This window comes from Metopolophium dirhodum, chromosome 4, assembly GCF_019925205.1.
Source record: "Metopolophium dirhodum isolate CAU chromosome 4, ASM1992520v1, whole genome shotgun sequence".
Classification (NCBI taxonomy): Eukaryota; Metazoa; Arthropoda; class Insecta; order Hemiptera; family Aphididae; genus Metopolophium; species Metopolophium dirhodum.
Genome location: NC_083563.1, coordinates 28,242,882 through 28,261,316, shown reverse-complemented (window position 1 = coordinate 28,261,316; position 18,435 = coordinate 28,242,882). Strand labels below are relative to the sequence as shown.

The following is an 18,435-nucleotide window of genomic DNA, read 5'->3' as shown; positions in this document are numbered from 1 at the left end:
TTGGTACGGTCAGTTAGGAACACGTGTAAGTGTGACAAGGTTTTTGCGCACAACGAACCCCGATGGTCACCCATCCGAGAACGAGTGACAGCGGCCGTTGCTTACTCTTAATCACGTCGCGTGATTGATTTCAGCCACTGCGCCGCGCCGAGTCACATTTCTTAAATTTAATCTGATAGGTAAGTGAATTATTGTGACACTTTGTGTTACATTCAATAAACATTTTTTTAGTACAAATTAAAAAATTAACAATAAAGTACAAATTGTGTAATTGTAGTTACATTGTTATACACCTATAATTATATGTTATTGATAAAAATATTATATTTTTTAAATCACTTTATTGTTATAATTTTTAAGTTTTACTTATTTGAATGACAACACAGATTTTTAGCTAATCCAAACCAGGATATTTTTCGGAGCATTTCGTTTCATAACAATTTAATTTTGAACTAGTTGTTAATTAGTTATAATATTTAAAACCTACTATCTAGGTACCCTCTGGAAATGTTGGTTAGGCCAACCAAATTAAGAGCTATAATTGCTGTAACCAGTAAGTATAATAACTAATGAGTCTGTATGACCTTGGAATATGCTAAAATAAAAAAAATTGAAGAAGTTTTAAGAATGGCAAACAAAGAAGACGATGCTATGTTACGAAAAAAATATTGTTTTCACGGAGTAGTATACATTTGTATGTTCACAGTACGTTTTTTTTTTCACCGCGGTAATTTCTCAACGTTCAAGGAAGGATGCCCCCCACAAACACACAGATTTTACCGTAGCATAAATCACGGGGAGATTTCACACAAGTTTCCCACGTATTTGTGCCTCACACAAAAATATTCACCGTATAGCATTTTACAGGGAGATTTCGCATTTTTTGTCCACTAATTCTCCCTAAACACAAAATATTTACCGTATTTTAAAATTATAGGAAGTTCCCACACTCAAAATCGGTTTTGTCCCTTACTCAAAAATATTTATCATGAAATTTTTTTTCCCAAACAAACCTTATTATAAAACCGAAATAATTGCCAAGGGCTCTTTTCCTCTAAATAAAAAAAAAAAAAAAAAATTATTTCAAGTACAGAACACAAATTATGAAATAATAGATTTTTTTTGTTGTTATAAATTAATGCCTCATTATATTTTACACAAGTTTTCTTACTTCTCTAGTAAAATTTACATATTCTACAATACGATCATGAATTAATAGACAATAAGCAGTCACACCTGTAAGCGATTCTGAAGCATCAATTTCCAATTGAACATCCACTATTCCACTGCTGAGGCTGTGGCCGAATCTTTCTGTTTCGAAGTAACGATGACTATAATTGGAGCGTTTGCTAAAGCCTATATGAACCTTTTACTAGAGAAGTAAGAAAATTTGTGTAAAATATAATTAAGAATTAATTTATAACAATAAAAAAAATCTATTATTTTATAATTTGTGTTCTAAACTTGAAATAATTATTTCAGTTTTATAATAAGGATTTTTGAGTAAGGGAGGAATTCGTGGACAAAAAATGCGAAATCTCCTTGTAAAATGATATACAGTGAATATTCTTGTGTTAGGTGCAAATAGGTGGACAACTTGTGTGAAATCTCCCCGTGATTTGTGTCACAGTAAAATCAGTGTGTTCTAGGGGACATCCTCCCTTGGACGTTGAGAAACTATCGCAGTGAAAATAAAAACGTACTGTGAACATACAAATGTATACTACTTCACGGACTTATCGATTATCGGTTACTGAATAGATTTTTCCTGAATTTCACTCTATTGTCTTTTATAAAATTCAAAATTCTAGTGTCGGGCTACAAACTAGCTTTTAATAGAATAAGGATTTTTAGAATGTGATGATTTCTAGATGTAAGATCAAAATATGTTCAGAATTATAATAAATTTACAGTAAGTAAGTAAAAAAAAAAAAAAACATTTGCCATCTATAACAACAAGTTGTCCAAAACACAATAATAATGATTGCCCATATATTATCATAATATTTAGAAATTTATTTCTTAAAGATCACGATGAACATTACACAAATAGAAGACATTAAAATATTAAGCTATAAAATATAGTTTTGTACATGAATACGTTTACAACTATTTATGTTTGTAAGTCATTTTGTGCAGAAGACAACGAGAAACCGTTGCACACTGCACAATATAACTTCCCTAGTACATATATTATAACAGTCTAAACGGTTGAAAAAATATTTTACTGTCTTACAACCGTCGTCAAGCTAACCTAACGGTTGTAATTATAAATGTAAAAAATTTTAAATGTAATTTATACAACAATCCCAACAGTTACTGTACAGTTTATTTTAACCATATAGGTGATGTGTCAGCACAACATATTTTAAACTAGTAGCTATTTATAATTTTTTTTGTTTTTAAAAAAAAAAACTATGCGCACCAGCTTTTTACTTTAGTCTTAAATGAAGGTCACATAAAAATATTTTTTTTTTATTTATATATAATACGTCACATCCAATTATAAAATTAATTAAAATATTTATATTTTTACATTTTTCAAGTTTATCAAATAAAACAACATGTTAATATGTAACTTTACTAGTTATAAATTAATTAATGTAACGTACCATACCTGTATGAAACTTCACACTTTATATATTATTCTAATATACCAACAAAATTATTTTTTTTAAGGTATAAACACTCATTTTCATGTAAAGTAATAACATTTTTGGTAATGTTTTTTTAACATAATTTTATTTTATTACAACACAACATTTTTGACATCATGCTCCTCAGAATATTGTCTTAAGCATTACAATACATAAAAATCGAATGTTATAATCAAGTTTGGATTAGCGAGTCGGCGAACCTATACATTTCGAACGGTACCCTTCCTTATGCCACTCCACTCAGGTCATCTAAACTTTAAATATCTATAAGTAATTAACTAGCTATAGGTACTCATTCAAAATTTGAATTTTGTATATTTACATTTTCAGAGAAATAGGTATTCAGCTTTGGAACACAAATTCAAGAATGAATGCTTAAATATTTCCAAAAACATTAATACTTTGAAAAATCGATTTGTTGTTTATAAAACAACACCCAGGTTCAATAGATAGTTTGGCGAAGATAGTGATTATGTTATTAAATATCAGTAAATACAAAATTAAATTAATTCAAGTTGATATGTTTACTTAATGCAAAGAAATACTTCTCAATTATTTTTTTTAATAATTTAGTATTATCAATTAGTATACAATATGTGAATAATAGCATTAAAGTACTCATAATACTTATAATGAGTTTAATCAGTAGACATGGTCATGTTTGTAGATGTCTGTGCTAAATGATTTGATCGAATACGAACAAGTTTCATGTAGGCCAAATAATAATTATTTCAAAAATGAATTAAACCAATTGAATATTAAAATCCACATTTTAAGATGCAGAAATAGTAGTTTTGTGCATAATATTTCTTCAACGTAATTATTTATCTACTTAATTTACCAATGAGTAAATTCGATAATTTATAAGCCGATAAATTGAATAGTACATAGATGCGTCATAATTTGATTAATAGTTTATTTGTATTAAAAAATAATATTGTTTGGACATTTTTCCCCTTAATGAATATGCATTTACGTACAAATTATATAGGTTTGTATGCATTTATTTATTCGTTTGAGTTAACTATAAGTTAAATAAATTAATAATTATTTTCTTATAATAATAATCCAAACAAAAACAAAGCTCACGCATTAAACACTAAAAACGAGTGTGTATTGTAAAGCTGTGGTTTCCTAGTCGAGAAAATTCGCTAAAAACGCTATGAAAAAAAACCCATTGGTGTTTATTACCACTACTCCTTTATTAACTACTGTACGTGAAATCTAACGGTCTGTAAGTTTTTCTAATACAAAAAAGTTTTTCTTCGAATTCAGTTTTTATAGTAAATTGCATGTAACTCGTTAAGATGCCAATTTAGTTACTGTTGCGACTTACGGCAACAGTAACAAAATCGGTACCTATGTGAGAACATTTTTATGATTTTCGTCGGCTGTAACTCGTTGAACGGTCAACAGAAGATATGTATATCTATTTAAACTGGTTGATTATTTTAACTGTAAATATTAATTATCTCGAAATGTATATTAACGTTTATGAAAATATTTATCCAACAAATATAATATACCTAACCATAAAAAAAGGCCAAGTCCCAAAACCCCTTCAAAAATTGTCGGCCTATCAAATTAGTGATATTTACATATTGGGGCCAAGTCTGATATTTCTTTAGTTAATAACCGCAATAGGCAGTGTTAGGACTTATCTAGATAAATTATCCAGATAATTATTTTTTTATCTTTTATCTTATCTAGATAAATAAATATTAGTTATCTAAGCATTTATTTTAGATAAAAATTTAACTTATCTAGATAAATTTACAAGATAATTTTTTTGGAGAAAATTAGCTAGACCTGTTCGAAAATGTTTTATTTTTATTCTCGTTATCTGAGGCACAACTTGTACGTAAAATAACATCCAGGGCTAAAAATATATGACGTTATTCTGAAAAGACTATAAATTATTCCTATTTAGTACTTATTACTTATTAGTAATTAATATTCGGTTAATAATATATAATATAATATACTAATTAACTTATGTAATTAGCCTATATTAGTATATTATTACTGTCGCAACAAATATGTCAAATTCCCAGAATTTTATAAATATTTTTAAACTATAATTAAAATACGAATAATAGAACAGATGGCAAGGTATAACCACCGCCGTCCCAAACAAAATTCCATAGAATATAATATTATTCATTGAGAAATAAAGATAAACCAGCCGTCTGTTCTTTCCGTATTTTTGCAATGCGTCTGAAATTAATGAAAATTGATAAGTCTGACGAGCAATTCATGAGATGCTATTTATATATTTCGGGTTTTCTGTTTTATATTATAAATCTATGAACTATAAACAATCTCTAAACCAATTTTAATTTCACATGACTTATAATAATAATAAACATTATTTCGTATACACAAATACATAATACTCGTAAATATCTTTTCAATGTTGTTAATTAATAATAATAGTTATAGTACGTGACACGAAAAGTGGCCGGTGACCTCACCACCAGCCCGGCAAGAACGGCCGTTAGCCATGGGTTTTCTTGTGTGTGTATTATTTTATGTACTTACAATATGACGGTATATATATTTTTTTAAATTAGTTGTTTTAATTATAATTTCCAAAATTATCTGTTATTTAAATATTTAGATAATTATCTAGATAAAATATTTTTATCTTTCATCTTTTTGTTAGATGAATTTGATTTGTTTATCTTTTATCTGTATCTTAGATAAAATTTAGTGTTGTTATCTTTATCTTTATGTAGATGATTTTTTTGTTATCTGTTTCTAACACTGTCAATAGATACCCAAATATACGTTAATTTGCAATAAATCTCTTTTAATTTTATTGCTTATCACATGGCCAGTTTCTTATGATTTCATCCCTCTAACGATGTCAACAACTGAAATAGATTAGAATCACCCACTGGTTATTTTTTTTTAAAACTGGCCAAGTAATAATCAATGCAATTAAAGTATATATTTTGTTGCACATGAATGTATTTGTGTTTTATAAGTCAATCTTAAGAGGAACCAGATGTTTAAGGGTTTGAAAAACCAAGTGAAGTACTGCCGTGCGCTCAGATATTTTTAGTTATTCAAAGTTATTACGACACAATGATTTTGTATTAATTTTTTTAATTCAGTGTGGTTTACGGACCCAAAAATAGTATTAAAGCGGCTTAATGTGGTAACGAAGAGGAGTTATACTCTAGTAAAAGGTGGTTTTCTATAACATAATCTCCAGGGTGATATTCGGACGGTAAACATATGCATATGGCTGACCACCAATCAACTGGTGTCGGGCATGGCTATACTATTGTGAAAGTTGAGTGCTGAAACGTAGAGAGCTAACCTAACCTAACCGTCTGTCCGGGACTAGCTATAGGACTATATATTATGTCATAAAAAGTGGCTGAAACTATTGTCATAAAACAATTATTTTCTTGATAAATCTGTGTTTTAGAAGAACAAAAAAATTAAAATTGTTAGGAGTGTATAGTGTAGTAGCACAAAAACATTTATTTAATAAAACTATGTTAAAATAAAAATAAAAAAAACCCATTGTTTTGAAAACTGTTGTATTTAAGTATACTTGAAGTTATTAAAAAAAAAAAAAAAATGTTTTTATCAAAAACTCATATTATATTTACCGGGGAAAAATATCTCACGATGCACCATCAAATAATAGCAACTATTACGACTATCGAACTATTATACGAAAGCACGACGCGTGTGTCTTGTTGCCCGTTTTAAATGTCTGCACGTCTTGACAATAATAACCGTGCTAAATTTCTAATAATTACTATCGGTGCAATACCAAACTATTATGTGTATAAGTTCAAAACTGCATGCCGTCCAAGGACTTCCGGTGCAAACTTACCCGGTCACGTTGTTCTGGTTTTTGTTGGCTGAAAACCGGCCGCCCAAACGTCTGAACAGATGCGGTTCCGCCGATGACCCATTCCTCCGACCGTCCACGAAACTGTCGTCCAATAGAAATCTGGCTTTTTTCCGCAACAACTGGTAACAAAATAAACACAATCATCATACACCGCACGTTCTTATAGCGATTCGAAAGTCTTGTAAATAGCAAAATACCCAACACCGACCGGTGAAATACGCCTTTAGTCAGCCCTTATATTTTTCAAGCCACTGTGCGTTCAACAACTGTCGATTGAACTTGATTTTTTTCAATACGTAACGCCGTATTCAAACTAATTTTTTTCGTCGTAACTATATATTGAAACTTGAAACTATAAAATTGCACGTAACGATGTTATCAAAACTGATTTTTTAAATATTTGGACGGAAATTCATGACGTGTTATTCACGTTCGACTACTTCGGAAGCCCGTGTCCCAGGCGCCCCCCTAGAAATTTATCAAAAAGATAACATACCTATATTAGGGATATTGTATACAATGGGGTATACTCCATTTGTTCCGATATTTTTACTGCAAAATCTGTGGTTTATAAACTGAAAACTATAGGTACAATGTATACTTTTTTAAGTTTTTCCGGAGCTGGATAAATGTCGGCATCCTACACTGAGTTTTTGTAAATACGGAGTTTGAATCCGAGTGGTTTAAAACCAAGTGATCGTTTGCACAGTCAAATTCGTCATCTGAATTGTTCAATGTAAATCGGTTTAAATGGAGTACAAACGTACAGAGTTTTTTTTTATGATAACTCAATGTAGAGATGCCCCGGAAATATGGTTCTTTTTTGGACCATACAAACGCGTCATTATCGTGGAGTTTATTTATTTTATAGGCTCAGTCTTTGTGAGAGTAGTAAAAGATCATTAGTGTGTGTACCACCCAACGATAAGTGATAACACTCATAAAATACATAAGCGCGTGTACACACGCCCATGCACTTGTAATTTTCAACGGCAGATCAAAATACTCAAAATCAAATTTATGACCGTGAAGTTGCTAATATATATGTCTGACAAACATATAATTCTTTCCATTAGTTGGGTTTCATATTATACAAAATTATGTTGGAATTCGAAAGCAAGTATAATTTGAGCATTCAAACAGAGCACCTTTTTAATATCAGCAAATTCTTTTCGAGAATAAAAAGTTTACGGTTTTCATAAATTTGTCAATTTTTGTCAATAAATAACGATTTATTATTTATTAAAAATATGTTTCGACCAATACAAAGTAAACTTTAAATTTTCAAAATCGAACAACTGCAGGAAGTACCAATATGTTTGCCAGGTGTTTGGAATAGTCTTAAGTTAATTTTGATGATAAATGTATGAGGTTTGCTGCAGATAGGGACCTTAACATTATTTATGGTTATAATTTCGTGATAAGCTTTGAAAAATAAATAACTATACATATAGAAAATTAGACTCGTATACGAGCCTCGTAAATTGCTGATAAACATTACATTTTAACGTCCATCAAACATATGAATACCTCGTAAGTAGAGGGCGCGATTCCGTCCTTTATTCATAAATTGCGTTGCATCATCATTAAAAAACCAACGAAAAATTCTTTTTCCGACCGAGCTGATGCGTGAAACTATTAGAAAAAAGTGTATGAAATAGGTATTATAATAGGTGCATTGTTTATCCACCAACTTTTTTTGTTATACGCTATTGAATAATTTTATTAAATAATATATTTATGTATGTACCTACCTATCTATAAAAGTATTTTTTTTTTTTACAAGCGTAAAATTATGCATAATTTTGCCTTTATTTTTAATGGTAGGTACATAAATATATTATTTAATAAGATCATTCATAGCGTACAACAAAAAAAGATGGTGAATAAACAATGCACCTATTATAATACCTATTTCATACACTTTTTTCTAATAGTTTCACATTAATGATTAAGGCAAAATTATGCATACTCTTACGCTTGCAAAAAAAAAATAAATACTTTTATAGAAAAGTAGGTACCTAATAATGTAAAATTGAAGTATAAAGATTTAAAGATTAAAATTATCTATAATACTTTGTCATCTTCTATTTCAAAAGAAATTATATTTTTAAATTCTTTTTCAATTACCACTGAATATGTTTGATGCCATTTACTATTAATTGTGTACAAAGTAAGTTGTATTCAAAAATAATTATTCAACGAAGTTAATTACAACAAAATCAATTTTGTCAAAAATTGATGCTATGACATAATAAATTTGGAACACTGTTTTTTTTTAATTTTTCTCAGTTATTAAGGGAAGAACTGTTCATTTTAAACTTTTATTCCTAAAAACCATATACTTAATCAAATTTGTTAACTGCCGAAAACTGCATGAGTACAGTATTAAAATTTCAAGTAAATTGTCTGCTTTAAAAATATGGTAATATTCTGTAAACTTAAAATACATTTTTATAAACCAAGGTAGTACAATTTTTTAAGAGTATTCAATTTAATTTTGATATAACGTATAAGAATAATTAATGTCTAATTTAGGTAATTAATATCACCATAGAAACGAATAAAATGTGAAACTACCTAATTCCAACTAGGTACCTTTGTATACAATTAATGGTTACTTATTAATAGTATTTAATACACATTTGTGATTCATAAATTTTCTTCGAAGTGGATAATATCGAGTAGAGTGCTACTTCTATGTATCTTATATTCTTATCTCAACAACATGCTCGTTATCAAGTGGTTAACGCGTTTATGGATCCATACTGACATTTAATAATAGCAAAAATATGTGATTTGTGTTAACTTATAGACCATCAAAAAATGATTGACTGTATTGAATTCAATTGAAAATAGTTATAATATTATGTAACATGCAGCGTAGGAAATTTTCAAAATTATTAATAAAATGTCCCAAATCAGGACGATGACAGAAAAAAAAACACTTTTAGTAGGTACTTTTTGAATAATGATACTTAGTTGCCCGAATGTGAACAGTCGTAAATAAAGATATTGATAAGTTGTTTGTTCATACCCCATCCTTACAACACACCTACAGGCAGAGGCGTACGCAGGATTTTTCAATGGTGGGGGGAGGACTTGAAAATTAGTTACAATTTTATTTTTATTTTGTCCAGTCTAATAATACCAGACGTTTATTGGAGATATTTTAAAATGTTTGTAACTTCTCAACTTTTCTGGTAGAAAAAATTAACTGATCATAAACTTCGATACCCGATGAATGTTTTTGGAAGCAAATTGCACTTTTAGAGGTCAAAATTGAAAATGCTCAGTGCTTTTTAGAATAATTGCAGAAAAAAAATGAAAATTTATTTAGGGGATTCGATACCGTGATTTTCTGTTTTTGTCTAACACACGCGCGACATAGTATTTTAGACGTGTTTTTTGCCAAACATTCCAATTGATCTATTGAAGCGATAAGAACTCTGAAAACAGATTTGAATCTTCGTCAATTCTACTTGAAATCGACTTTCTCACATTTTTGATATTATCCCCCAAATTCCAGAAAACGTCATATTAAAAAAGAGTATTTAAACATTTTTGTATTTTTGTAATTCAATTTTTGGAGAAGCTAGAATCAAAAAATCAAAATTGTGGGAAAGTCGATTTCAAGTAAACTTGACGGCGAATTTAAATCTGTTTTCAGAATTCTTATCACTTTATTAGATCAATTGATATGTTTGGCAAAGGATCCGTCAAAAATTCTATGTTGCGCGTCTGTTTGACAAAAACAGAAAATCACGGTATGGAATCTTCTTAAGATTGTTTGGTAACCAGCTTGGTTATACCGTCCTCACTTGGATTGTATTTGATTAATTAAATTTTTTTTTTCTGTAAATGTCAATAAAAAATTATTTATTCGGTCAAAAAGCTTAAAAATGTTGTACGTAAGTTTTTATTATAGCTAAAATATTAACATAGGCATCATGGTTATTTTTTATAAGCATTTAAAGTTCAAATTTTGTCAAAACCACAGTTAATTTGTAGTTCAAAACTTATAAAATATTAAATGTGTATATGCTAAGACTAGAAAATTGAATATAAAGTGTTTCATACAAGTAGTTCATACTTTTTCCGAAAAATTACCGATAATTTTAGGAAAATTGATATGCAAATACAATGTTTTTTAAAAAATGAATTCATTCTGGTAAGACGTATATGTTATTTACGTCTTGCTTACTATAGTTGACAGTTGAAACTTGATAAATATTTATTTTTTTTAAGTAATAATAATACGTCAATGGGGGGGGGGGGGGGGCTTCAACCTGTTAGCCCCCCCCCTTTGGACGCCACTGCCTACAGGTATAGTACGAGTATAGGTACATTGATAATATAATATGTTTCGTATGTTTTGTGTTCATTTTAAATCTCATTTACGACTTACAAACACACTTGGTAGTAACAATAATTCAATATACACAAAAAAAAGCGATATTGTTATACTCGAATGATATTGAAAAGAATATTTTCAATTCGCTGTATAAATTTACATAGAAAAAAAATATAAAAAAGTATAATTATATTAAATCTTAACCTTATGATATATCCTACGTTAACACGTTAATTATAATAAAAACAGTAATGCAGAACGATATTCATAATATCGATTAATATTTCCGATATTTATGTAGCGAAGTAGGTACCATCGATATTCGGTATTGTCGATAAAAATGCATTATAATTTATATTTTTACAGCAAATAAATTTAACGATTTAATCAGATATTATCAATTTAATGTGTATAATTATTAGCACGAACTAAGACATAATGGACTGGGAACGAGCAGCTTATCAGTGGCCTCGAAAGTATGTACAAGAGGCAAATGCGGGGGGTCACAATCATAATATTGAGAGTTTACAGCGCCATCTGTATAAAACACGGACTGAGATACAAAATGTGACAATAAATAAAACCACTGGTAACGCTGAAAACATTCAATTATGAACGTTGATGATAACAGAGGAACCTTTTGCGGGCCGTCCCCCGTCACCCGCCCACCTTGTCGTTTCCAGTCCATTATATCTTAGTCCGTGATTATTAGTAAATATAAATAGAAAAATGGCGTTAAGTATTTTTATTATTTTATTTCTATGTATATTTATTATTAATTTATTGTAATGATTTTTTTTCTTATTGTCATTGTAATAAGTATAGGTATAATATAAAAATATAAATTTATAAAAATAATTTTACTATGATAATGGTTAAGAAAAAATTACGATAAACCTATTTTCGATATTACTATATTGGTATTCGAAATCAATATCGTATGTTACATCATACATGAAACGATATCCCCTTCTAATAAAATATCATACTCAAACACTAAAAAACACATTAGTCAAATATTCAACGAATTTAAGTCAAACTAAAATATATACATACATGTTGTTAATGTTTATATTGCAATTATTAGTCTTTATTTATTTCCAACCTTTTCTACCTCTTTTATTTTTTTTTATCTGACTGGCTGTACCGGGAACTATTGTCATTAGATTCCGGTGATAAAATATGGGGTGAAGTATTATTGTAATTTTAAACAGGTACAATATGAGTACTTAAACCTTATGCAATAATATGCTTTATGAACCCGGCCGACTAACTGCCGATTAGTTTAAAAGTGATCAATGATCGCGTGGCAACAGATTCAGAAAAAAATAGGTATCTAACGTGTTATTATGCAAATAGTTACGCTTATTATTACTTCAGTGTAATTATTGCTATCACGAATTTTTAAAAAGCATTTTGTATGTTTTAATGTTTTATTAGAATATTTCACTTGTTTGGTTTGAACATTTAAAAGGCTTTTTCGCTGCCTAAATGTTAATATATAATTTAAACTGTACTGGATGCTGTAGACATCCAACGGGAACTGTAGACGGAAAAATGCACAGAACGTGCATACATTAACGGTATATTAACTAATAAATAAAATATTAATCTTTATTTTTTATTATATCTATAAATTGTACTCAAATATTAATACATTTGTATATAATTCGTTAGTCGGAAATATTTGAGATGTATTTATTACTTTAATAAGAGGGTTGTATTTTTTTCATTTTTTATCACTTGAAGCATCATCTAAGTTATGCATTACATTTATCGGATATATTATATGCCACAGTTTTACACGGGAATGTATTCCTGCGAGATACTCCTTATCGTGTTTAATTGTTATGTACTACGTTATTGATATATAAACTATGACAAATAATTTATAAAAAAATGTTTGCCGTTCGTGTAGGTAAAATATTACCAATATTAACATAATTGTTTCACTTTGATTACATCTTAATAATTATATTCTAAATAAGTCATTTAATTATAAAATATATTTGTCATACAATTCACCATCCATCTTACGGTCCTGCTTCTCCGTAAATTACCACCATAATCTGCCTCTATAAATATTCCAAAATTCCAAAAGAAAATCAACTGGAAAATTTCAGTTAAAAAATTCCTCTACAATGAAAATCTATGAATCATAAGTAAAGACCGGATTTATATTCTCTTAAAATACCTTAAATATGATGATAAATATTCTCGAAAAAACCTTCAAATATTCTCATTATATTCTCTTAAAAATTTAAAAACTATGCCAAAATATGCAAAATATACAAAAAAAGCAAAAATATGCAAAAATAATCAATAAACATCATTATTTGCTTTAATATGCATTTAAAATTTTTTTTTTCAATTTTATATTAATAGTGAGTTATTAATTAGGTATTTAAAGTTGCGTATTCTAATGGAATATTATTGCACTTTGGTAAGAGTTAGAAATGATAAAATAAAAAATTGTAAATGTTCAAACATTTTTTTTCTGGGTACCGTAATATTAAAATTAAAAGACAATACAAATTTTTTCTCACAATTTACGAAATATTCCAAAATATGCTAAATGAGTTAGATATTCTCTAACCCGTGAAATAGTCTCAAATATGCAAAAAAAACTTTTTTCTACGCATTCAGAATTGAACAAATCATCCACATTTTTTACTCTCATAAGACTGCATAGACCCAGTAACGATGTTAATAAGTAACCATGACAACTAAAACGTCTATTTTGAAAAATTGGTTAGAAGAATAAAATATCTGTCCCCAGCCCAAAAACATATTATAATATATTATGTTAAAAACTATTAAAACTAACATCTTAAAATGAATGTTTTAAATGGCATACGTGTATTTTACATTGTATTACCTAGTATTTATATTTCTATTGTTTATTTGTCTGTAAATAATTTAACTTCTCCATCTCATTGTATGTATTTTGTATTGTTTGTAATTTGCAGTACCTACCTAATTATGCCAGCCACCACATATGAGTGTATTTTATTCATGTGATTTTAACGATTTTTTAGTATAACTAAATAAATAGTGTAACAATAACCATGGTTTAGTGGTTCAAAACTAAAAACACGGTAAATAATAATATAATGTGCAGGTACCGGAGTAGGTACCATATTATATTTTACAGATATGGGCATTAAAAATTCATATCCAGACCCTAAAGTTGGAGCACAGCCAAAATTGCATAACAATTTATAAAATGGTTAATGTATCTATCATTTTTTTTTTTTTTTAATATTGTTTAATAATTTTTGGTTTAGGCTCTCATAGTTTAAATGTAATTTACTCCGATACAAATAATTAATTTATCCTAACAATTTCATTTAAATAACAATTGCATGTTATAGTACTAGCTATAGTTCTCCATGATTTATTGTGGGAATGAAAAGAATACAAAAGTATAATATAATATATATTTATTAGTAGTTATTTGTCAAGCTAAACGAGTCTCTAGTCCATTTAGAAAATGAAAAGGTAATTATACCTAACTATATTTACATTTATTTTGATCTTAACTAAAGCATAATATTATATTTGTGACGTACAAGTTTAACGACAGATAATAATGATAAACACTTTAGTTATCTAAATTATTTTATTTTCGAATGATTTATTATTAAACAAACTAAATTACTTAAACGTAATATTATGTTGTCAGGTTTCCTGCGTTTAGTTACTATTCTTGTAAACGATATTAGTTTAATATTTTATGATTTTTTAAAGTTGCTACAAATAATATAAACGTATATTAAAGAGTTGGACTAAGTAATCTGAAAACCAGCCCATCACCATTAATTGTGCACTCATAAACTTTTTTTTTCCAATTGATTGATATATCTACTTTTTGATATAATAAATCTTTCAAATCCAAAAACTATTTTGTTTTAAACAAAAGTCTAATGAATACAAACTTTTCTAATTTTATATACATACACAAACAAGTTTATACAAATATAACGTTTATTCAGCGACATCACGGACAATTTGGGATACGTAATGAAATATATTAAAGTGAAACTCTCCGGCTTCCTTCAAGCATTCATTTATCATTTTGCTTTTCCAACAATTTTCGTACTGAAAAAAAAGTACCGAAATGGTTTCTGTCGGTACAGCATTTGACCATGTATAAGTTTAAAAAGTTTGTGCGACATTCGTGCATACGACGATCGTTTTCAATACGAAATGTATTTATAAAATCATGTGTAAAATATAATATTAATAGCAGACCAAAAATGCCCAATTTAAAAAACCTCTCGAAAACTCACCTGAACAGTAAGGGCATACGTGACCACCATAATGATCATCGGTATGTAAAACGCTACCAGCGAACCGAAGACGAAAAAAGCTCGATTGTTGATTACGCAAACCCCTGGATCCGGCATAATGTTCTTAGCATTGGATAGACCTGTAAAATATAATACATTAGACTTACAGTGTACGTTATGGACTTTCAATCTTTTTTTTTCTGTTACTTAATGCAAAATAAAAATACCTATATAACAGTATTCAACGTTTGAACAATAGTATTTTGACAACATTATAGTCACATGCGAGATTTAAGCGTTGAGCTTATCGATAGATTTTAATATACATTTAATTTTAATATAACATTTTTAGGGTTTAGAAGAACTTTATTTTACATCGAGTTTATATTTATCGTTTGATTTAAACACCCGTTATAATTATTATCAGATATACTATTTATTCAGTGTTCGGACTTATCTAGATAAATTTATCTAGATAATTATTTGTTCATCTTTTATTTTATCTAGATAAATAGTTACAAGGTATCTAAACGTTAATCTTAGATAATTTTTTTACTAATCTAAATAAATTCATCTAGATACATTTTTTATTGATAAAAATCGTGAAATTGTACAAACGCATTTTAAATATTTATACAGATTCTCAAACCAAGTTTATGGTTTATATACAATGTAATTATTTTTATTTATATCGTTATTATTATTATGTTTCTGGTGCCCAACTAAAATATACTTAAATTTAAAACCCATTAAAAAAAAAAAATTGTATCTTTTTTTATCTAGATAAATATGAGTTAAGATATCTTTTATATCGATCTAGATACATTTGAGTCGCATTATTTTTTTCTTTATCTAGATAAAAAAATACTTATCTAATCCGAACACTGCTATTATTAATCATGCCTGTAGGTACTTAGTTTATAACTGTCCACATAAATAAACAAAAATAATTATTACAAATAAGTGAATCGGCCAAATTTAAAATAAAAAATATAAAATTATTATGCAGTTTTCATAGGTAGGTACTGCTAAAGAGATGTTCGGAAGTACATAAAAGCATATTTTGAAAATAAAAGCAGCTGAATATACATTTAATAATAGATTACAATAGATTCACAGTTTCTAAAATATGGCTAAAAAGTTTAAAGAATTAAAATACTTAAGTCTTAAATAATTCTTGTAATAAAACAATATCATAATACAAAAGAGAATAGTTATAACTATAGACACTACTTCAAAAATTGTATGACATTTTTAATAAAATAAAATTAGTATATTATTTTAAAATTGTAGTTTGTTTAATATGTAGACTATTGTTATAAACAAATATTTTTTTTATGTTTGATGGAAGATTTAGGCTAATAGTTTTAAATCCAATGTTGTTTACGTGACGGGTAAGGTGGATATAATGCGAGCGATGATAAAAAGGGCAGAATTTGGGTCACTTTAACGTTTTGTTTTTACAATTTCCTTAAACGAATTGCTTTTGCATTTTGATGAGCTATTTTAATATATAAACTTTTTATATGTTGCAGGTGTAGAGGAAACAACTATCATATTGTATTCAAGAACATAAAATATTATTAAGTATAAAATGGTTTAATTAATTAGAATAATATTGTCATTCATAAAACTGTCGATTCTTATGATTAATAATAATATGAACTAATAATAATGTCCCATTAATTATTAAATAAATTAAACTTTAATTTCAATTATTGGGATCATTTACTGTTGTACCTTTTTATGTTGGACATTACAATTATTATACTATATAGTTTAAAAATATTTAGAACAAAACTTATTTTAGTACGGTTTCTGGCTTATGCAAAAAGTACCATGTTTTTGCGTTATCCTTTAAAAATCGTTTGAAATTTTCCGATTGCGTGACACACTCAATAAAGTATATAACCACTGTTCGTATCCGATCGATTGATAGCCGTTCCTTTTTCTTTTCATTCCTGGATCCACGCTCGTCACGGGTACCCACTCACTCACTCGGGCGCACACCGATATACTTTATTTCCAGAGAAAAAAACACATCGAGTCGAACACCCCTCGAGGCCTCGGAGCAACAACTTGTTGTTAACTCACGTCTCACACCGACGCACGCCCGCGAGACGGATTTGATGTGATGTGATTGTTTTTTTCTTTTCTTTTCTTCTCCCCTTCCATCACCAAGTCACTGCCATACTTCAGCCGTACACGCTCCGACAAAACAATAATCTAATGACGATATAAATCCAATAAACGAATGACGGCGGCGGCGGCGGTGGTGGTGGTGGGTGTTGAAGATGGTGCTAAACGCGTGATCGAGGCGTCGAACGCTTAGGTACCTATATAGGTTATAATAATAGTCATACGGTGATAATGATTTACCTGCTAGTCACAAATGGCACGCTCACAGAACAGAACAGAATCGGAGGTTTTACGGGGAATGTACTATGTAAACCGTAAAAACGCGGAAACGACACAGGTCAGGTTGCAGTTTATGTACGGGCTGGTACAATATTATTATAATAATAAGTCGAACGAACGAAAACACCGTCGTCCACATAATGTAATCATAATATCGCGACATGTTACAATATAGGTACCTACCTACTATATAATATCGTACGATTACGCAGAGTGTGTGTGTACGGGAGACGAAGGATTTTCCGTGCAGCTCCCGAGTCCACCGCCGTCGTTGCACCTTTGACTGGCCCGCCCCTATATATTATTATACCCGTAGTGCCCATCCCCGACCCCATGCCTCACCCGCGACACCCTTGTAGCCCGTCGACGCGCGTTCATAATTTATTATTCAAGGCGGACCGTGAGAAAAAGACAGGTGCTCGTTTGTTGTCTTTATAACCAGCTCGCCCGGTATACGCGTAGTTGTATATAATATATTGTATATACCTACCTACTGGTAGGCTACACACAAGTATAATGTACGTTAAGAAAGAGAGATAGAGAGAGAGGGAGGAAGGGAGAGAGTTAGAGTGAGAGAGAGGGTGTGAGAAAGAGATACAGAGAAAGAGAGAGGGTGTGTGAGAGAGAGAGAGAGAGAGAGAGATAGGAGAAGAGAGGAAGAGAAAGAATGAGAAAGAGGAGAGCTAAAAGGGACGAATGTGTATTGTATTTATGTGTAGGAGTGTGCGTGGCGTGGAAATATTATAACGATGGTGGCGTGGGGACGGGGAAAGACTTACCATACCGTACGTCATTTTATATAGGGGAGCCTTGAAATAATTCGCAGGGTCGTATATA

General features: G+C 29.2%; 1 protein-coding gene across 2 annotated transcripts in view; it reads right to left on the bottom strand.

Annotated features, from left to right (window-relative positions):
• Positions 1-18,435, bottom strand: part of LOC132943338 (5-hydroxytryptamine receptor 2C) — a 95,807-nt gene that overhangs the window by 25,692 nt on the left and 51,680 nt on the right. For both annotated transcript variants that reach the window (XM_061012295.1, XM_061012294.1), the window contains exons 4-5: positions 15,181-15,320; positions 6,514-6,653 (exon numbers count right to left, since the gene is read on the bottom strand). In XM_061012295.1, coding sequence (XP_060868278.1) covers positions 6,514-6,653; positions 15,181-15,320 — 280 coding nt within the window. The remainder of the gene's footprint in view (positions 1-6,513; positions 6,654-15,180; positions 15,321-18,435) is intronic.